The sequence below is a fragment of the Coturnix japonica genome, chromosome 2 (assembly GCF_054131305.1).
Source record: "Coturnix japonica strain WE chromosome 2, WE-NBRP24, whole genome shotgun sequence".
NCBI lineage: Eukaryota > Metazoa > Chordata > Aves > Galliformes > Phasianidae > Coturnix > Coturnix japonica.
In genome coordinates, this window is record NC_140664.1 from 100,884,709 (window position 1) to 100,907,494 (window position 22,786).

Consider the following 22,786-nt stretch of genomic DNA (forward strand, 5'->3'; position numbering starts at 1 on the left):
CTTTTAACAGAGTCCAGTGGAAAGAGGAGACCAGTTTGAATAAATAATGAGGGATTGGAAGAGTTATTTAAAATTATCCTAGTCTTCTACTGTTTTTTACAGTGAACATGAAACTAAGTTGTATACACTCTTGCCACTAAGCAGACTGTTTGCCCAGTCCTTGGTTCTGTCAGAATCAGAGACCAGAGGTTCACATCTCAGAAGAATTAATAAAAGTCAAGTGATGTAGAACATAAATAGAAAAGGAGCTGTGATCCTTTGTCCATGGGATTTTCAAGAAGCCTTTAGCAAAAGAATATTGGTGTTATATCTGGAGCTAGGATTCACATCAACTTAATTCAGGTAAACAAAGTTCTTGCAGCTTTTTGGTCCCAGGGGAAATATGAAGTGTGGTCATTAGGCCTGCTCAGTGGTACCTTGCAAAACTTCATCAGTGCTGTTTACAGAACTGGGACCAAGCCCAGCTGCTGATGCATACAGAGCTTCTCCGTTCAATATATGGGATTAATCTGTTCCTACCAATGCTGAAATAAATAAGTTAAAAAGACATTTTGAATTCTCCTCATTAGTTTGATTTATAAGCATTGGGAATTCGACATGATACTGTTGAAAGTTTTCTTATATTTGATTAGGGAAGGAGCACATTGAGAAGTGTATTTTAAAAGATTCTTACACAAGCCAGTTATAATAGGTCATTATATATCACAGCTCATCTTACGCTGCGCTGATTAGTCACGATTCTGACACAGGAGAGAGAAAACCTTCATCAGAGTCCTTGTCTGAGTGACTACAGAGCAATGCAGCGTACACAGCTGGTTGTTAGTGCCTTATGTAAAAAAGCAAAGCACCTTTTATATATTTTAATTTGGAGATAAGATCAAAGGGCAACATGGGATTTGAGTTTTAATCACAGAAATGTAGAACATCTGTTCAGATCTTTCCTTGGCTTATTTGCACTTGAAAGTACTAAGGCCAATTTAGGTAATCTGCAAGGGAATTTCTTGTCCCCATCTTATCCTGAGCTGATATCCCTTGGCAATAAAGACCAGAAATCTAGTTGAGAGCATGTTCATAAGAGGCCAATAAGAATTGCTTTGCGTATGTATCTCCTCTTCCTGAAGCAGAGCAGCAGCTTGTACATTCTGTTCCTATTCCTACCTCTTGCAAGTTTATTGAGTATGATTCATATTATTGGATATGTGGCTCTTAAAATATAACTGTATTGTAATTTATACGTGGCTGTAACCACAAAAAAAAACCAAACCAAACCAAAACAAAACATAACATAACTTCAGTTCTTAAATCTCTATTAGTTTCATCTTTTAGATAGGTTTCTACACCCGTTTGATCAGTGGTTGGTCATGCTTTAATAAAATGTTCATAAAATATGCATTCTGCTAGGTCTGAACTGGATTCTAATATCTGTTTAAGAACTGTACCTTACTGCTGTCTAGGACTGGCAATCAAGTCAGCTAACACCTGTTATGGTGTTCAGAAGGTTATTTGCACTGGTACGAAAGAATAAATATAATTCATAGAATCATAGAGCAACCTGGGTTGAAAAGGACTTCAAAGATCATGTAGTTTCAACTCCCCTGTCATGGGCACGGTTGCCAACCACCAGACCAGACTGCCCAGAGCCACATCCAGCCTGGCCATGAACGCCTCTAGGGATGGGGCATCCACAACTTCCTTGGGCAACCTGTTCCAGTGCATCACCACCCTGGAGAAGTGTCTCTTTTGTCTAGTGAGAGCTGCTTTTTGTACACTGCTTGAACAAAGAGGGTGATTTCCTGCTAGAGAGTACTGATTCCTTGTCAGTTATCACAATGACAGTCTTCTGATCCCAAATCACTAATTACAGTCTGAGTCAACGATCTTGGCACATTATTGCCAGATGGAAGATTCATTTTACTGGCCACTTAATTAACAACTGGTAAATGTTTGTCTGCAAATACACGTATTTACATATTCAGGGTGCTTACTGTGTCACAAGGATGCTAATGGCTGAGAGAGCTAGTCTTATTAACGCGATCTAGTAATGGGAATGTCAGAATAAATTAAATTCTCTGGCACAGTGAGCTGTCTGTCTGCCACCTGCATGGAAGCTCCCCAGCTTCAGGTTTTGTCTGCCCAGTGCCACCTGGAAGCTTCAATAGTTTCCAAAGTAGCTAAAAGGGTATTTAAGTTGTTCACGAGGAATGCCCTTTTGTCCTTCTAGGAGGTAGCTGAAGGACAGGTTCCCTTCCAAGTTCTGTGTCATGAGGACATACATACTTAAAATGTCTGAAGAGATTTCTGGTGCACGATACACATAGCTTTCTGCGCAAGAGCTTATTGTGTTTTACAATATTTTCTGTACATCTTGGGGAAAGCAGGGAGATCATCGAGACACAACGTGTCCTGCTGCCCAACTGCCAGAATTCATTGTTAGATGTAGAACCCATAACATAGAAATATCCTGAAAATAATCATATTTCTGCATCACCTTTCATTTGAAAATCTCAAGGTTTTGTAACTTGGTCTTCACACTTTGTAAAAGTGATAGCTTAGCTGGCAACAAAAGAAAGGTATGAGTAGTGTAAGGGGCTGCAGTGAAAAACCTTTCTAAGATCCTAGGAAAGAAGGACATCTGAATCCTGATCGTCTTCCGTATTTTATTTTCATCCCTTGCTTTCACAAGACCAATACGTAGGGAAAATTTCAAGTTAATTTGGAGAAGTGAGTGAGGTGATGGCAGCAGTAGGCTTATGGAAGGCAGTCCAAAAAGGATGAGTGTCAAATTCTTTCTTGAAGTAATAACCAGATGCAAAAATGTGGGGTAAAAACAGCTAGTGAAGGAAGATCTGAAATGGTCATAAATATGGACAGGGAGAGGATTATGGTGTTAAAAAAAAAAGTCAAATGCAATTCTGGAGAAGATCAGTAGGAGCTTACAGCACGTGAGCAGCTCTTGCGTAAGAGGGATCTCTAGTTCTATCTTCAGTTTTGAGTGTTATTCTAAGAGTAGGACATGGACCTGCTGGTGAGAGCTCAGCAGAGAGTATCGATAATGGTTCCAGACCTAAAAAATATGGTCAGAAAGGAAAAATAGGACATAGATGGGTTCTACGGTGCAGAGAAGAGTGTGGAGGTATATTAGCCTTCAGAAATAAGGCCTTAATGAGAAAGGGGAGAATACTCTTACCATCCATGGTGCATTAGACAGAAATAATGGGCTTTAATTACAGAGAAACAGGTTAGCTCTTAGGAAAATGTATTTACAGTGAAGGTAATGAGTACTGCAATTAATTGCTGGGGAAGAGAGTTTCTCTGCCTCCAGATATCTGAGATACATCTGTCAGGTACAGCTGACCCAGCTACAGCAGGTCTACAGCATTAGGACTGGAAAGCTGGCCAATGTGATTCTGGAGGGAATCCCCTCCAGCTCTATGCTAACACTCCTGTCTTACATTTAAAGCAATTCTAAAACTTGCTTCTGCCCTGCTGCCTGCATCAGGACAGGAGGTCAATAAAATCTGAGGCCCTATTCGCACGTTTCTGCTCAGTTCAAAGAATTGATGATTTGCCATGGGAATGTTAGTCCAAAATGTACATCCCGTTTGCTTCTACTCACAGCACCTTTTTAGCTGCCCATGATTTTGTGTTACATGCCCTGTTTCAATTCTGGCTGCTGCTTATTGACCTGGTTTATTGCTGAAATATGTGCAGTGCCCAGGATTACAACAGATTGCCTGAAGCCGTTCTTTTCCCTTGATGAGAGAAGTATTCTTCTGAAGAATATTTCTGCATATTTTGCCAAAGATCTCTATGGATCATTTTATTCCGAGTGTTGTAGATTAGCCATCCAGGTTAAGCTGCCCAAATAACATTGTACATGGAAAAGAACTACCCCAGGTATAAAGCCATATTCCAAGCCTTGGGATCTTGCCTAGAGGAGAAACAACCCTTGCTCAGTGTCTGTGTAGCATGTGGCAGAATTCTGTTGCTGTGTTGTTGCATTAAAAATGCACTAATTCCTAAGGTGCATTTAGTTACCTGTACATCTGGCTGTATTTTGAACTTCTCCAAATGCGTAAAAAATGAGTATTAAACAACAACAACAACAACAACAACAACAACAACAGAACACCCCCCCCCCAAAAAAACCAAAAAAAAAACAAAAAAAAAACAAAAAACAACACCAAAAGGAGGAAGGGAATAGTTGGAATAGTTTAAAGACAGCACTGACTTTATAGAGAGGAAGAAAGGAGAGAGACCTAGCATACTGGAACATCAACTGTAGAGTGGCTGGTAAATTATGTAGCTGGTAAATTATTTGTAAATTGGTCAGTGGACAAGCTAAATTACAGTGTTGAGTTCCAGAGAAGATTTGCTATCTGATAAAAAGAGGCGATGACTTTTGGAACTAAACCTAAGAGGAAGGGTGCCTTCTTCTGGGTTTGGAATTGTTGATGTTTTGAAATAAAATTATTGCATTCTCTTTGAAATGGTTTTCAGTTTCCTATAAAAATAATAGGGGGAGTGGGGGATGTTGGCAAGTCTGATAGATTTACTGTGTACAGCTGCTCCCTTGTTGCCCCCATCATGGAAACAAATTCCCCATCATGGAAAATATGACACACCGCTTCTGCCATTCTGTTCTACTCATCAAATAGTGTTCTTCCCATTCAGCTTGACCCCACTGCATCCTAACTGCAGGCTTCCCAGGTAAACTTTTCCCTCAGCAGTGGTCTTTCTATGCAGGACTATACTTATGGATTAAGGAACACCTTGATACAAAATAAAACGAAAATGAAAATTACCCCTACGTTTATTGTAGATTCTAATTTTTTCCCTTTTGTTTTTGCGCAGATTGTTTCTCAGAGGAAACTCTCCAAGTCCTTACTCAAACATGGGAACACAGCAGGGAAGTCATCTATAACAGTAAGCCAGTCTTAAATACGCTTTTATTCTCTTCTTGTTCAAAGGCAGCTAATGGGACTAATAATGCCTAAAAGCATTATGCTAAGGCACCGGAACTACCCTTGGTTTGAGAAATCAAATGGTTTATTTAAAAGATTACTTCTACTATTTCTGACAAATACTTCCTATAACAAAATGGCAACAAATAATGTATTATTTGTACAAAAGCCATAACATTTACTACTACTGCTACTGCTTGTAAGATACTTCGATGACAAAAAGAAAGTCTTCTTTTTCACTCTTATCTAAAGCTCTCAAATCCTCAGAAATTCATTTTAACTCACATATAAGTACATTTATGATACTGACTATGAACAACTTCACAAATAATCCTTATGAAATTAAATATAAAATTCTTCACAATTACAGTTTAAAAGGTGAAGAGACCTGATGTTTCTAAGCCTAAGGGCTTCTTACAGTGTCTTTAAAAAAATAACAGCACATTGACACACACAAAAATTTGCTATTTTAGCTTTGTTGCAATTCAGTTACAGACTGGACAGTTATAGCAGCCCCATGTATGTCATGAAATATGAATATCTCTTTCATCTTTCTCTTTGCCAGCTTGTTTGGGAGATCAAACTTGTCTGCTCTGAACATAGCATGCTTGTGGCATTTGCAGTCCTGCATTAGACAGACTGTACCAAAATATTCTGCTCAATTGCCTCATGGGGCTGTGAAGGATTTTCTTCCTTGATTTACAATTAGTCAGATGGGTTTCTTTTGGCTTGATTATTTGGATAATTTTTTGCTGTCTTCAGCCACAGTGAAGAGCAGAATATGAAAAACTTTCTGAGAGCCCAGGGAATTTTCTTTCTTAGATGTCTTCCTTGGTCACTTACTGGGAAGAAGTTTTCTTAAATACGTAACATGAAACTCATTTTTATTCATATAATGGCCTGGGTTGAAAAGGACCACAATACTTATCTGGTTTCAACCCCTCTGCTACGCGCAGGGTTGTCAACCAGGCTGCCCAGAGCCACATCCAGTCTGGCCTTGAATGCCTCCAAGGATGTGGCATTCACAACCTCCTTGGGCAACATGTTCCAGTGCATCACCACCCTCTGTGTGAAAAACTTCCTCCTAATATCTAACCTAAACCTCCCCTGTCTCAGTTTAAAATCATTCCTTCTTGTCCTGTCACTATCAACCTGTGCAAACAGGCGTTCCCCCTCATGTTCATACACTCCCTTCAAGTACTGGAAGTGCACAATGAGGTCTCCCAGGAGCCTTCTCTTCTCCAAGCTAAAGAAGTCCTGTTCCCTCAACCTTTCCTTGTAGGAGAGGTTCTCCAGCCCTCTGGTCATCTTAGTGGTCCTCCTCTGGAACCACTCCAAGATCTCTGTGTCTTTCTTCTGCTGGGGTCACCATGCCTGGATGCAGTACTCCAGATAGGACTTCACAAGAGCTGAGTAGAGGGGGACAATTGCCTCTCTCTCCCTGCTGGCCACCAATGAGCAATGATCTGAGGAGAAACAAACTAATTTACTAAATAAGATATCAGAATGCAGGATAAAACACTATAATACAATATAATCAGAATTGGAGTTAATAAAATGATTGTGTCTGAAAAGCCTTACTCTAAGTAAGCTGAGGTGATACGCAACAGAGACCAGCCAGATGGTTGAAATGGAAAAAGGGAGATCTCTTTCTCTGCAAACAGTTTTTATCTTTCCCTCTGAGTGGAAACGGTAACAGAACAGTGAGCAGTCCAAGCTACCTTGGCTTCTGGCCTGTGGTTCTAAGAGCAGGCTGACTTCACTTCAGTGGGAGAAGACTGACCTCAAAGATTACTGTGAGAAGAGCTTGCTGTCTGAAGAGATTAAGTGGAAAGTGATTAGTTAGAATTATTTCTAAGCCTGAGGTACATGCCAGCTGTTTGTCAAAGCCTAGTTTCCAAACATGTTTAGATTCCTGAATTTTGAGTTTTTCACGGGATTCTGAAATTGCTTGTCTCAAGCCTGGTATGCTGGAATGTTATTAGACCATAGACTGTGTAATATCTCATCAACACATTTTTATTGGGTGGCATACATGTAAAAAGAGACCCCCTCTCAGCTTCTCCAGTTAGAAGTCTGTCAACCTTTACAGGAAATGTTCATTATTTTTGGTTAAAAACACTTGTGAAACTGTGTGTGCAAATGTCAAGGTGCTAGTGGGTTTTTGCAGCGCAGTATTTTTTAAGCCACCAGAGTAATGTGGAAGATAATTGTTGCATCGGATTCAGTGGGCCAAACTTTCAGCAAGTTCAGATTGGCCAGGAACACGTAAATCACACATATGCACCTGTTGGATTTTACTTTAATCCAGTGAGACATCTGTGTTCCTATGTGGTTACATGTGAATATTTGGCATGAGAAAATACCCAAGTTTATTACTATGAGCTGTCACAGCCAAAACACTCATGACTCAGGAAATTCTACTTAATTTAATTAATTGCCAGTTAACATAACTTTCTAATTACTTCTTGAGGATGCTGAGAAACAAATAGAATATACTGTTAGGGAAAACACCTTTCCTTCCCACTTACTGGAAATCAGCTTCAGTACAGACACATCTGCTTATCCATTCGTCGTCTCTGCTCCCCTTGTTTTCATCACGCGTTAGCTCTGCTGCTTTGGTGAGGGGAAGTATGGTGCAGGAGGTAAGGATCAGAGCACAAACTTTTCTGTTTTGCCATTCATTGTTTCTTATGTGTTTTGCCCCCTGCTACCTCTTGCTTACTCATTTTCTCCGCTCTGCCATGGGCTTCCCCACAGGCCACAGTCCCACTGGTTTTGTCACTGTTCCATTGTGGACTTACCCATGCCAGACATTTGGCTGTGGGCATGAAGTACTTAGGAAACATACTGTTGTTTGTTTTTTTTTTTTGCTGTTTGTTTGGGGCTTTGTTGTTGTTGTTGTTTGTCATTGTTTTTAAATGTGATATGCAGGGCAAGGAAATACCAAGTAGAATATAATGTGGTTTGTTTCAAATAACGTTTTTCAGTGATATAAATCAGTTTTAGTTAATCTTCTCTCCACTGAAGAATGTTAATGACCTAGTCATGAGAGATGCTATAGTATTTTATTTTTTTTAACAATGTTGAATAGCCCAGTGATGGGCATCATCAATAGAGCTTATGTCATCTGAAAGACATACAGTATATTATTTTAGTGTTACTCCCTTCTGACTCGGTCTATAATAAATGATTTTGTGAACATAGCTATTGCAGTATAACTACACAAGGAGAACACTCCTACTGTAAATGTGCCTTTCATTTCCATTTGTGACAAGTGATTTCACTACTTTTTCCATTTATCTTGCCTTAGACCCAAGTAGTCCAACTCATACATAGCTCTTTTCGTCCCTTTGATATTGTGAGACTGAGTGGAATTCACCATTGTCCCACCTAAGAGAAATTACTTTATCAGAGGAAGAGGATTACTTAGGGATGTGGAGGTCTGTCCGTTGACAGATATTGATAAGACATTGTCATCTAACGAAAAATGATTAAGTTTTAGAGTCTTAATGTGTTGCCCCCCATCAACTGAGTAAGGGGTTCACTGAACACTATTAACCCTTCCTGATTGCAAAGAGAAACATATTAACTGGTACTTCACTTCAGTTTCATAATGGGGTCTGTAGTCTTCACACTGGGAAATTATGTCTTTCTCCATTTTCATTATGCCATGCAAAACTCAAATGTAGCTTTCCATTTAGGTGATAGCTGAGGAGTTGTCTGGCAATGACGACTATGTTGAACTTTCATTCAGTGCACGAAAATTGGATGACAAGGTAAGCTGCATGTTATTAACCTTACCGAAAGATGTAAGAATGCCTGCAAATATAATTTGATAAGATTTTCATCCACAGATATTTTTTGCCTTGTATTATTAAACACATCAGAGATTTCAGATCGGTGTTCACAATGAAGCTTTCCTTAAGTTGTGAAGTAATTAAAAAAACCCTCAAGGGAATCTAATTAAAACTAAGACAATTTAATTATGCTATAACCAAGACAGTTTAATTACTTAAAATGCCACAGATCAGAAGTGCTTAGAGAAGTGAGCTTTCTATAAGTAGTCAAAAATGATACAGTTGAAGCAAGCATTTTAAAATAAAGTTAAAAACATAGCTCACCCTTTTCAATAAGAAAGCTCTCCTCTAATTCAAATACTCCATGTTAAGAAAAGTCTTTTTGAAAATACATGATACTACTTAGCAATATATATATCAAGCAGTACAGCCCAGGAAATCCAGGGGAGTGCTTATAAGGCTCAGTGTCTGTTATTTAACTGTGCTAGAAGGCACAATTATTTGAAGTAACCTGGAGAATATCTTTTTAATCAATAGGTGTCAAAAGACCATAACCCTCTTTTAGATAATAAGGCTTTATGTGTAATTGAAGACCAGATAATTAATGTTATACTGGATCACAGCATCCACTATTTCCTGATAGTCCCCTATATATGTGTGAAGCTATTTCCAATTAGAAATACATAGTAGCCCTGTACAAAATATTAATATTCTGATGATCTGAGCATGTTGTTGTAAAAAATTGATATGTAGCTTAAGATCAAATCAATCAGATTGCTTTTGGATACATATATAAGATTTCCAAAATCTGTCTCTAACTGATGAATGGTGTTTTAGTTTGTAAGTGCAAAGAAAACTCAGGCAAGCAGAGAATGATTAATAGCACTGGAATTTATTTACAACAGGTAAATAAAATTACTTTGCTCAGGATCATTAACAATCACAAATGTTCAGAACCATAATTTTTTTCTCGTCTGAAAGATGAATTACCTCTTCCTTCAGAGTTACTGGACTCTTAGTGTTTCTGAATCTTATAATTTATTTAGGCATAGATTTAACAACCTTGTCGAAAGATAGCCATCTTTAGGCCTGATTTCAAAAGCTGCACGCAGGGTTTTACTGTTCCATACGGTGTCACATCTAGAAAAAGGAAAAGATGTGTACAACGTAATAAGACCTCATTTGCTCATTGCTTTTCCCCAGATGTAAAATGTAATCAACTGCAAATATTATGGTTTCTGTAGGCTATTGTTGATATACACTAAAAGAACATTGCCAGAGTGTGCTTCAGAACTAGGCCACTGTTTTCTTGGGCAATAGTTTTAGAGTATGGTTAAAATACTTACAGGATTAAGTGAAGGAGGATCATTCAGAAATGCTTCAAGATCATGATCGCTTTTGCCATTGTAACATGTTTAGTCAAGGTGGGCTTTATCTACTAAACAACAATCCTGTATCATCTGCATGACTCTTTATCTATTATTTAAATTATAATTCCTTTCTTCAGCTGATGAAAATGGCTGAAATCCTCTTACAGTTGAAATAAATCTTTCCATTTGCTCTAGATAGACATGTCTCTAAACCTGGCTGAAATTTAGCTGTCTTCATTTATAAGAAGGGGCTATAGCTTTGGGTACGTCTCTGAATGAACTTAGATGTCAGTAGATGCAAAGCACTGTTAGTAATTACCGTCACTAAGATCTGAAATCTTTAAGTTGCACAATTGCACAGTATGAAATTATTTAAATTGGTGAAAAAGCTTTTGTACTCCAGAGTTACATAAATGTCCAAGAAAGACATCAGAGAATAGACAAGATCCCATCTGGTGAAATCCTAAGCAAGGTACTGCATGCCTGTCCCTACCCCTGGGAGTGAAGACCTGGGCTGGGAGCTAACAGTGCTGCACAAGGTCGCATCTGTCACCCCAGGGTTTTCTGCACTGGCGTCTGTGGGGTTAGTAGAAGACAACTTGAATCCTTTTGTTCACAACTGGGGAGTAAAGGAAAGGGGGGGAGAAAGTTCTGAATGTGCTTTAAGAATAAACAATTTCTTCCCATCGTTACCATAAGTGTTTTTTTGAAGGGACAAGAATAGTTTTTCATCAGCTCCTTAAAGGAAAACTCCTCGAAAGACAATCCAGATTGTGATCCTTGAACAAATGAGGGCAAGAAGTGTGACCAATATATTTTTGTCGGATAAAACAGAATTTGCTGGTATAATTTCACAGGCAGTATACATTGGTTTGTTTTTTACTACCTCCATGTAAAACTGCAAGTGTTTTAGTGGCACCATAAAACAGATAGAGCCTACACAATGTTTCCTGGGGAGGTAGCTGAAACATTCAATACTAAATTATAATAAGTCACAATAAGAAAGCTTCCTTTAGTTAACTGACTTTGCAGAGATAGAGGTTATAGTTTTATTGCAGTACGTGTTTGGAAGGTATAACTGTATTTTCATGCTCAGTCAACTCAGATGGCACATCTTTGTTTCAAGAGATCCGCTGAGAACACTTTATAGAGGAACAATAACTTTTGAAAAGGTTCTGTTGCATTAATAGCTGTGTCACAATTACCATAACAAGCAGCTACATGTTTATGATAGCTGTAATAAATTATGAGCAGTGAGGCAGTCAGACTGCTTTTCCTATTCTAAGAGAGGCGGTTACCATGGCCTGAGATACTCCAGCAAACGTCTGCGAAGTAAAAGCTTTTTATGCTTGGTGCTGAAGTACCGAAGAAATTCTTAAGAGCTGTGTCTTGATACTGATGCATTTTCAAAACTGATTAGTGTCTTCTGGATGTTTCAGTTCTTTTCTGATGGATCTTAACCTGTAAACCTGAGCTTTAAAAAGTGTTTTGCTCTGAAAACAAGCATACCAAAAAGTGTCAAAATAAGTGCTCAGAAGAAGAAGAAGGTACATTTTTAAAGTACAAGCCATGTATTGATGTTACTATTGTGTAACTGCTGCACATACTGAAATGATAATGTGCATTATGCCACCAGCAAATGCATGATATTAATCATGTAAGCTTTATTAAAATATCAAAACAACATTTATTGCCGCTATTTTTCTTAAAGAAGATGCTCTTGCGAGATAAAGCAAAGCTGTTAGATTTAGCATAGCAGCCAAATTTTATTGAAAATGCTAAGTATGTTATAGCTAAATTTAAAAAGAAATGAAAATGTATCATACCAGCTTTGAGTTGTTACCAGGCAGCTTTGATACTGAAGAAGTTTTGGTTTATACCTTGATTCTAGAAGGAAGTAGGCTTTGTTTTTGCATTGAGCTGAGGTGACAGAAGCTATCAATAGTGACTATTTTTTCCTTTGGATGATATAGCCTTTTTTATTAAAAGCAGGTATTAAAAATTGCTTTTCTCATGCTGATGTTTTCTGTGTCAGTTCTCATTATATTCAGCTGAGAATGATACTGTATTTTGGGTTTTCTCACAAAATCCTTTCCTTTTCTGAAGATTTTGCACTGCAGGACTTGTTCTTTGGATTGTTCTTTCATTTTGAGTTGTTTTCTTTTAGATAACTTCTCATCAAACTTTTGTTTCATAAAGAATCTGTTAAACGCTAAGCTGTTACTCAGTCTTAAGCAATATACGTTATGAATAGGAAGAGGCACCTCAGTCTTTTTTAATACTATGCATCATTCTTTTTGGTCTCAATAGAATTAAACCAGCTGCCTTGCTCTCTTCTGTGCAGTAGTAACCTCTCACAGTTTGATCACCAAAGCTCTTTAATAAACAAACATTTTCAAGTGTTGAATTCAGCCCACGTGCTAAATCTACATCAGGGCCTCAAGTCATACTCTGGAAGCATAGAATTTGTGCAGGGTATTGTGCTGGTTCAACACACTCTTACATTAAGTGGATTGTAACTACATAATTGGAACAAATGGGCCAACATATGGCTTTGTTGTTTAGGATTGCATACCTACATTGCAATAGGTTTTAAGCACACAAATAGCTTTTCTCTTGTCAAAAAAGAAACTGACCACTCACAGAACAATGCTATGAACACAGCATTGATAAGTCTCATTTTGAGGCCATGGAAAAGACAATAGTTTATATGAATCTTGCCCAGTCTTCATGATCCTTAGAGATTCATCTTCTCCAGACATTCAGATTCTGATTTCCCTTTTCAAAGCCCTGATTTCTTTCCTTGCTTTGCCCTTATGAAATAGTAACAATGATCCAATACCAAGTTTGACCAAAATGTTGTGCACAGACTTCTGACTAACATTGTATTCAGAGCTGCTTCCAGTTGCTATCTGTCTAGACAACAATAAGTATGAAGGGCATTTGTTGGGGAGAAAATGGTAGGACAGTGTATACTACAAGCATTTTTGCATTAAAACTTCTGTAGAAAATCCTCAAAACCAGACTTCCTCACTTCCTCAGGTTGATGCTGAGGTGAATATGGTATATGGCATGTGGAGAATTCTATCTGTATGCATGAAGTTAATCTTGTGGCTCTTTTGAAGGAGAAAATGAAGATGAGAGTCAAAACTGCAGGAAATGGAGTCCATTTGAGCCCATCTCTTGGGGCATGGCACAGTTAATGATATGAATTATCTAGCCAGCTGCGGAGCCAGCTTGTGCAAAAAAAAAAAAAGCACAAAAAAACAATATTGTTGAAACACAAGAGGCTATGGCCATGTTGAGGGTATACTATAGAAAACAACTTAATTTAGGGTTGCATATTGATGTTTTGACTTACTGTGTGATTGCAGAGCCAAACAGAGGGGTACTGTGTTGCAGCGAAAATGTGAACCCAAATGCCTGTCACAGATTTACTTGGTAAAGGTGGAATAATTTTTTTGCATTTTCCTGCTCTGTTTCTCCTTTTTACGTGGTTTGAGCTTCCACATTCTGAAGAGAACTTAACTTTTCTAACCTTTTCTAATCCATATTGCCAATACTTGTGTTAACTGTTAGAAGCATGGCGTCCTGCCCCATTAACTTCTATTTAGAGAGGGTGGGAAAGTAGCATTAAATTCAATGCTTCTATAGAGTATGCTACACAGGACACTGTGAGGTAAGTCAAAAGACTATAGAGGTTTGGAAGTAGAAAGAAACATGCTAGATCAATGAAGAAGCTAAAGCTCAGTAATCTGGAATGGGTGTAAGAAGGCAAAAAAACCTGTGAAGTGTGATTTTACCCTTGTGCCTGTCATGATTGAGTAGCCAAACTGAGAACAACAGCAGTGCCATGGAAGTCCTTGTGGAACAAGCACAGGAGTGAAATATTGCTGAGGGACACCGGGAGATTTCACTAAAATCACACTGTTGCTGCTTTTTCATTAGCAGTCAGGAAAGCACATATGCAGTATGCCTGAAAGTCCAAAAGAAAAAGAATTCTCAAGAGCAACTTGTCCTATGTTTTATTTTAGGATTTTTTCAGCAAATCTGATCCCTTTCTGGAGATTTTCCGGATGAATGATGATGCAACCCAACAACTTGTTCACAGGACTGAGGTAAGAAACAAGGTTATGTTTACTTTCCAAGGATGTATGTAGGCTATCAGGAAATACAGCTGTTGCTTCTGTTGACAAAAATAAATAAAAGAAAAAAATATAAAGTTCTACAAGCACCCATGCTTAAAAACACTTCTATCTCATGTGTTATTATCGATTAATGGGCGCTGATTTACTCACCTGAGAGTAAGAGAAGATAGTACTGCAGTCAGAGATTCAAGTTTAATTGAACTGGCAGATACTCTGTTTATAAGTCAGTACTTAGAAAGATTATATTCAGAATTTCTTATTGATAGTATGTTTCATCCACTCCACCTCTCCTAGCTTGCTATGTTAAAAAGGTTTGTAATCTGGGTTCTTTATATTTGTTTCTTGTGCCTCAGTGCTTTTACTGCTTCCAGTACAGTGACTGGCAATGTCAGAGAGCTGTGGCCTGTATTTGGGGTTATGAGGTTGCTTATTATGGATTTCATAAAGTCTTCTTCAACCAAAGAAGACGATGTGTCTATAAGCTGATACTGTCCATCCTGATTGCCCAGGCCTGCATCTCTTCCATACCTTCCAGTTCAGGGATGTATCCCACAACCTTTCTTCTGTGAGTTGCACCCCTACTTGGTATGGCAGTGCTGGGGCACCCTCTGGAATGTGAGAGACCCGTTTCCCAGTTGTGTTCCTTTCTGGGGTTTTCTGGAGCAGATGTGTTGGAAACTGCAGGTTGCTCCAGGGCAAATATCCTGTATATGTTGTGCTGCAAACCTCCAGCTGGTCTCTGCTTAGTTCTCCTTATGGTGAACACACTGTTTTGAAAATGGTGGCTGTTAGCGTTCTGTTTAGAAATGTGTGAATTTTAAGGGTTCTCTTTATTTCTTTTCGCTCTCAGGTTGTGATGAATAACTTAAATCCAGCCTGGAAGACCTTTAAAGTGTCTGTAAATTCTCTGTGCAGTGGAGACCAGGATCGCAGGCTAAAAGTAAGCAGCAGTTTCTACTTTCTGAATTGTTTTACTTGTAGAAAACGAGACTTTGTCTGCCTTTTTCAACTGAAAATTGCTATTCTGCTCTGCCCTCTGGCAAACAAAATGATCACATCGTTATTTTATGATTAACACAATCAAATTAAATGCAGAGATGTGATAATCCACTGTAATCAGCAGTTTATGCTGTACTGTTCTTATGGTACCTTGGAAAAATAATGGGACTGTTTTTGCCAATCAGTTGGATAATTTGAATCCAGCACCATTTAACTGGTGAGCATATACCCAAGAGAATTTTCAGTCCTGGCACCATTTTATCTACTCATTCCTTGCTTTTCTGGTTGCAGACCCTCTGTAAATGAAACTCTTACTAATGAACTCAGTTAACATATACGAAAAATGGGATTGCCACAGAAAGACATATGCCATAGTAATGACAGTGCTACTAGAAAGACTAATAGTCGAGCACTCCAAGCTCTATGTAGAAAAAATCTTCTTATGGATAATTTAGATTAAATCATATCTGAATCATTTTTTTCTATTCTTCTAAGCAGGTTTAAGGTTAATACTAAACTCTTAAAATTAAAAAATGTTTTCAAAGTTAGCAAGGGGCACTATCCCCAGTATCTGTTTGGCCTCTTGGACCTGGTAGGAGGACACTGGACATGAAAATGTTATTTCTGTTAATCATACCAAGGTGTCTAACAAAACTGTTCCTTCCCTCTGCAAACCTCTCTTCCTACAACATTACATTTGTATAACCTTTTAGAAATGATGCTGTCATTTTTCACTCATTGTATACCATAGAATATGCTGCGCTGATAGAGGAAAATAATATTAAAGTGCGTGGTCTCCTCGTGTTACAAGGCATTCCATGAATGCATGGAGAAGATTAAAAAATAGTTCTATGAGTGCCTAGGTTTATATTGTCTACTAAGCTGGTGGTGATTTATGACTTAACAAAATCAGCACTGTTGCTGTGGAACAATATTGATAAAAACACGGTGCTTGTATGTATACATTTGCATGGTAGGGAAGCATTTGTATTGTAGCACAAGGAATACACAGAAATGAATAGTATTTTTATGTATTTTTTTTAATGTCCTTGTGGCAGTTGTCAGCAAAGAACATGAGTCCAAGGGCAAAAAAAGCACCAAAAGTGTGAGGAGGTCTGAAGGAAGAATGAGAGATGTAAAAGATGGAATAGTTGCAGTGTGGGATTCTTAGGAGGCCAGAGCAAGGTGTTTGTGATGGGTGCATCTGAAATGCTGGAAGGACGTTCAGTACCTACCTCTGCTCGTACATGGAAGCATATGCAGCAGATCTTTCCATCACCCTCTTAGTTGGTAAATGGTCAAACCATTTGTATTTGGCATGCTCAGTGAGATTGGAACAGAGCGTCAGAAGATGAAATGGTGGCTGTTCTTTTCCCCACATCTCATTCTCTGTTATAAACTGCAAGCAAAATTAACAGTATTGGCTAAAGAGGATTTCTAACACAAATGAAGAAATGTGTAGGAGTAATTTATTGTAGCATCTGTAGTATGACAGTAATGTGAGATGTCAGGATAATTACTTTATCTTGGGAGTCTGCAATTTTCTAAATTAATGGAATAGAATAAATATCTACAAGTTACTGACTGAGACACAGAAAAAAGTGAATTGTTCTGTGCTGTATAATCAATATATGGGGGATGCAGGTGCAAAAGCAGCTATCTTCTAGATATAGTAACATGACTGATAGCAGTGATTTAAAGGACAGTCAAGGACAGTGGTCACTGTTGGCATCTCTGAGGACTGGGTAGTTACTTCCTGACAGAAGGAAAGCACTGGAGAAAGCAGTGTGGCTGCTTGTTTGGACACTGAGTTCCCTTCACAGCTGTGGTAGGGTGGGAGCTGAGCTACTGCTTTTGAACAGAATGAACTCTGAAAGACTTGGAAAGGCTGAGCAACTCTTTGATCTACTAGAGAGGGGCAAGCCACTGGTGGAAGCAGCTTATGAATAAAGTATCCTAAATTGGAACAAGTAACATCCTTTAGTAGCGTGACTGTAAAGGTTTGGAACAGGAGTTAGACCATATTTCTGTCATTCAAATAAGTGTGTGTGTTTGTGACCTTTAAATCACTTAGATGAAAAATTCTAGAGGAGACGCAAATGAAATGTGATGCCTAGAATGTCATGGCAATATTAAGTCCATAAGGACAGAGAGATGTGATTTAGAGGTAGAAATATGCTTCAATATCTTTGAGATTGAGGTGAGGAGATTTTATAAAGGATAAGATTTCAGTTTAGGCAGAAAAGATGGATCTGGAAATAAAGGAGATCTTTGAGCATCAGTAGAGAGACAACAGTTGAATTTGTTTGCAGATGACACTGTCAAAAGATAGGGTGAAGAGAATCAAGAATAGTCCTTTATGACTACCAGTAGAGAAGAGGGGGAAGTGATTGAAAGGAATGCATAAGGTGAGAATGAAACCAAGTTGGATCTTATGAATCTTTTGACAGTTTTCAAAATAGTCTGATTCTGCAGGATATATGTTGGGTTTTTGTTTGTGTTAGTTGGTATTTTCACTTGAGTATGTAAGTGTTTACAGGCTATTATTTAGATGTCTGAATGTTTGCTTAAGGCTACAGCTCACATATTCACAGAAAAGTGAAAACTAGTAGTCTTTGCACAAGATTCTGCTATGCAGAAATACTTTAGAATTAATTGTGGCTGTAAGATAATAATCAAGCTTGAAGTTCATTTCAAATTCAGGCCACTTTACCTTGTGGTGGGTGTAAGATAAGGCTGCTATGGTAGAGAAGACTCCAAAATAACTTGTGTTTGACAGATAGCATATAGCACTTGTCAGATGACAATTCTGTTTGCTTTCTATGCAGACCATAACTTAGGAATTTGGTGGCAGAAAGGACAAAAAAGTGATGGAAAAAAAAAGGATGAGAATCAAAGAAGAGAAATGTCTGTGATGAGTTTAGTGCTGTACAAATGTTTGTATTTTGATTTACATTGGCAAAGCATTACAATCTTTGCACTACTGTATTTGTGGAGATTTGACTTCAGATGTTGTTTCACTGTGTAAAGTATAGAGCATATGTTACTTGTAAATGTTACAAGAATTCCTCTTTCCATAATTGAAATTTGTGTATTCCAGCTGCTGTGCTGAGCTTTGGCTTCTCGCAAGGATTGCCTGCTCATGGTGAGCAGTAATTGCATGAGGCTGGATAATTAGGAACCCATACCTGTATTTTCCTCTTGGCTTACTCTGGAAAACGTAATCTAAGTTAATCCTTGAAGGGAAACAGCAGTTTATGGGAATTCTGCAAACAGAAGCTGCCTTCTCAACAATAGATAGATTACATTGCCCAGTACCCTTGACTCCCCAGTGGAGTGAGGGCCTCCTATGGATGCCCCTTTAGGCTGTTTGCAGCTCTGAAATTTGCTCTTTCATTTCTCCTACTGAAATCACATGGGTATTGAGCTTAGTTGTTCGATTCATGTCACGAGGAGTTTGTATTAACATTGCAAAAATATACTATAACAACTCAGTTTAACTTACAGAAGTTTGCCTTTTGTTAGAGTTGTGCCCAAAGCAGCCTTTATACTGTCTGAGCATTTGAAACTTCCGTATTTAAAATGTCTGTTTAAAAAGATAAGATGTGCAAGGTCACAAAAATCAAAGCAACTGATAATTAGGGTCTCCCTCAAAAGTCTTTTGCCATCATCCTCTGCAAAGTCCGTTAATTTGGATTCCTTATGGGCTGTTAAAAATAAAAAAATAAAAAAAAGTAATTTCACTTCATTTAGCTGTAATGAAGAGAGCGGTTATTTTTTTTTTATTCCCCTCAGGATGCCTTCTAAAACTTTATTGCAATTATTGCTGCTCTAGGTTTTATTATGAAAAGGCTATATTAGATTTATGAACCTATTGAGCTTTTCTTCCCAGACATTGAAACCATCTGAGAAGTCCAGTCACACTTAAATGCCAGTCATAACTTCCTTTAGTGCTAACAGTGCAGACAATTCGTGTATGCGCTGAAGTAAAAAATAATAATAATTTAAATAAAACTTTGATCCAGAAGTAGTGCATTGCCTTTCTAATATGTTAAGAGATTTAATTCACCCTGATAATTACTGACAAATCAGCATGAGGGCTGGAATCCTTCTGGGAGCATATTTTATCCTACTCTGTGTTGCTGAAGGACCTCTAAACTGGAATTTGGCATTCTGCTTTGGTTTCAGTGTGTGAGATATGTGGCTATCAAAGATTTATTTGGAGTCCAGAATTGCATTTTGAATGTACGCTGATAGGGATCATCTACAGTCATCCATTCTAATGTAAGTTCCTCTTGTTCTAGTGGAGTCCTGGTGATATTATCTGAAGAATAATCACTTTTTTTCTAGGTATTATTCATTTTCGTACACAGGGAACAAACACCTGACAAGATGCTGTTGGGGCACAGACTGTGCTGTGCAATGGCATAGAGTAAGAATATTTTCTTTCAGAGAACCTCACTGAAAGACATTCTGCTCATAAAAAAACCAAATAAATTAGGAAAAGAGATACAGAACTGGAAAAAGATGATTACTACAGGTGAAGTAATAGAAGAAACTACAAAGGAAGGGGAACACGTGCCATAGTTCTATAGAAAATCCTATCCATCTTCCATCCATATAGGGAAAATGTTCAGAAGACGAGCATTAATTAGATAATTTTCTGCCTTTCAAAAATACGTATACTGCAACTTCGTTGTTGTTGTCAAATTTTTAATTGTTTTATCCCTCCCTAACCTAGATTACAGGTTATGGTCCTGATCCTGCTGACATGTATGCATGTTATTAGTGGTACCCATACCACTGTGTTTACCTGGGCTGTCTCTTACATCACATCATGAGGCCTCCATGGTTCTCTACAGCATGAAGCCCAGAGAATGTTACTTTATAGGAAGATTTGGTGCTCTTGAATAACAATTTGGTACACTTCTGTACACTTCTAGTGAGGTTGATGCTCAGTTCATCCTTTCTTCTGTATTCCCTCTTATCTCATCTTGACTTCTTTGGCTCTGTCTGTGGGATCTGATGGAGGTGGTGCATATTAGCACACAGATTGGTTTTTTGGTGAAGGGTCTATCTTCAGGGGCTTTCTTCTAGTGTGAGTTGTGTTCAGGTGTTGAAAGCTCATGTGACTGATTTTCAGTTCATTTCAGCACTGAGACCTTTATAAATAACAATATACTGGCCTCTCTGATGTGAGTTACATAATGTGATCCTTGCTTACAATATTTATAGAAGAAACTTCACAGTGTGAAAGAAAGATTTTGATGTTACACTGGATGGAAATAGGCAATGACTTTAATTTTAACCTCTTCCTTGGGTCTGTTATGGCACATTGAGGGGTGGAAGATTGGGTCTTTCTGAAATAGTTGTAACCACGTTTCTTTCTTTTTCTGTACTTTAAAGTGTTGAACCTTTCATTCTAGTTGCTGCATCATTAGAGAGAAAAAGTTTATTAAAGGCCTGTCAGTGCATTGACTACTTTATTCTGAGTTGAGGAAAAGCATATAGCAGTGGTTATTTTGATATTCTCTGAGTTGTTATTGCAGTGCTCTCTAGATCAATAAGCTCTGGGTGACCTTTAAGACTCGACTACAGCTGTGCTTATATGGGTATATTATAAACTGTAATCCTTCAGTAAGCCCTCAGTATCTGTGAAAGCCAGTGGTGGAAGTAACTGAGCAGAACCTGTGCAGAAGGCCAAATAAAGCTTAAGAGACAAGCATTAAGTAATACGTTCAAACAAATCCATTTGTGCTTTTATTCTTTCAGTTTAGCTGTCAAAAAATGTTTGACACGCTAATGTAGAAAGATAGTTTATGGTCAACAGCAGTGATTTATGCAGGATTTTGAAATGCTCCTGGCACAAAGGATAATTCAAGCAGTATCAAATGATGATTAAAAAAGCATGAAGTGAAGGATTTCACGCTACTCCTTAAAAGAATACTCATTTGTTTTCACTGTTTTCTTTCTGATTTTAATTCCACGTAGAAAGCAGCTGGCATCAAGAACCAATTACAGCTTAGGCTAGGCTTGCTGTCTATTTACTTGATTGGGTGATTTCAGTCATACCTGATTAACTACTCAGTTCTACATTTTCCCCTTCAGTTTACTCACAAATTTAATGCCAGTGGAGCCAATCATTCCCTCCTTGCTTACCGTAGTGTCACTGAAGAGGCATTTGCATATGAAGTCTTTCTTGTGGAAATTATTTAACAACAAGAGAGGGGAAGTCAATCTTTACATGACTTTAATATGGATCTAAAGATGTCTTTGAAATACTTTTTCAGGAAGTCACTTTTTTCCATTAGATCCCAGCATTCTCCTGGAATCTTTAGAACAATTCCCTCACCCTTGGAGGGTCTCCATAACAATGTGAATAGTATTTACTTATCCTATTAGGGATTTTAAGTAATTCACCTTCTTGTGAATTTTCATATAAGTTCATATAAAACTGAGTGTGCAGCTGATTTTAGATAATAAATATTTCTTCTTGGTGGTCAAAACAAACACACTTAGGCTTAATATTGGGATGTGATATATATTTAATGAGTTCATATAGAGTAACCTCTGGTAGAATATCTGGTAACCATATAGAGGGCATTTAGTAGAAGCAAACAGAAGTGTTTGTACATAGTGCTTAACTAAGGAGTTCTGTAACAGTCTTTTGAGAGGATGATCCACTATTTGGAAGGCTTTTGTAAAATGAAAATAAATGTCACACTTTTGTGTGTGATGAGATGATCTCATTGAGGTTGCCTTGCATAAATGCCATTAGAGATACTTTTCTCAGTAAATCATTATTAGAGTACTACAGTTCTTACATGTTTCTCTTGCTTTCTCTCATTTTCTCCCTGATTCTCCCTGTGTGCCCATGGTTGCAGAGCCACTACATTTCTCATAAAAAACTCAAGATGTTTGGTGACTGTTGGGACTTTCCTGCAACTACTCACCCTGTTTTGTCAGTTTAGGTTAATCTGTAATTTATCAATCAGTTTATAATCCAGATGCCTCCTAAATTCATAAATTGCAGCAGTGTTTGGCACACTGATTTGTGTGTCTGAGCACATTGAGGACTGATCCATTCAATCTTCTTAAAGTTTTCAAAGGTGGGATACTAAGTTTAAGGTCATCCTTAAAACAAAACTTATTAAGTCCTGGTGAGTGTGACCTCAGCTCCTAGATTCCTCTTTCCCTCTCCCCTTTCCTTGGCTCTATTCATGATAAATTTATTGCTGATAGTGGGGGAAAAAATACCACACTGCAGTGGAGATTGAGGACTGTGAAGTGAACTTGAGAAATGAGATTAATCCAGTTTTTGTTGGAGTCAAGAGAGTCCATTTTAAGGACTTTGATAGGATTTAATTTGTTCTCCTTTGTTGTAAGTGCTGGATGTATAGCAAATTAATTGTCAGATTAATTAATCAAGATTCGGGTTAATTGATGTTTGTAAAGTGCTTTGAAGATGAAAAAGCTATCTAAATGGCAAGCATTGGCACATGAGA

At 38.0% G+C, this 22,786-nt stretch overlaps 1 protein-coding gene across 3 annotated transcripts in view; it reads left to right on the forward strand.

The window, feature by feature from the left end:
- The window catches only part of CPNE4 (copine 4), a 198,534-nt gene that overhangs the window by 108,137 nt on the left and 67,611 nt on the right, over positions 1 to 22,786 (forward strand). For all 3 annotated transcript variants that reach the window (XM_015854074.3, XM_015854075.3, XM_085538247.1), the window contains exons 4-7: positions 4,855 to 4,926; positions 8,669 to 8,743; positions 14,169 to 14,252; positions 15,133 to 15,222. In XM_015854074.3, the coding sequence (XP_015709560.1) occupies positions 4,855 to 4,926; positions 8,669 to 8,743; positions 14,169 to 14,252; positions 15,133 to 15,222 (321 nt within the window). The remainder of the gene's footprint in view (positions 1 to 4,854; positions 4,927 to 8,668; positions 8,744 to 14,168; positions 14,253 to 15,132; positions 15,223 to 22,786) is intronic.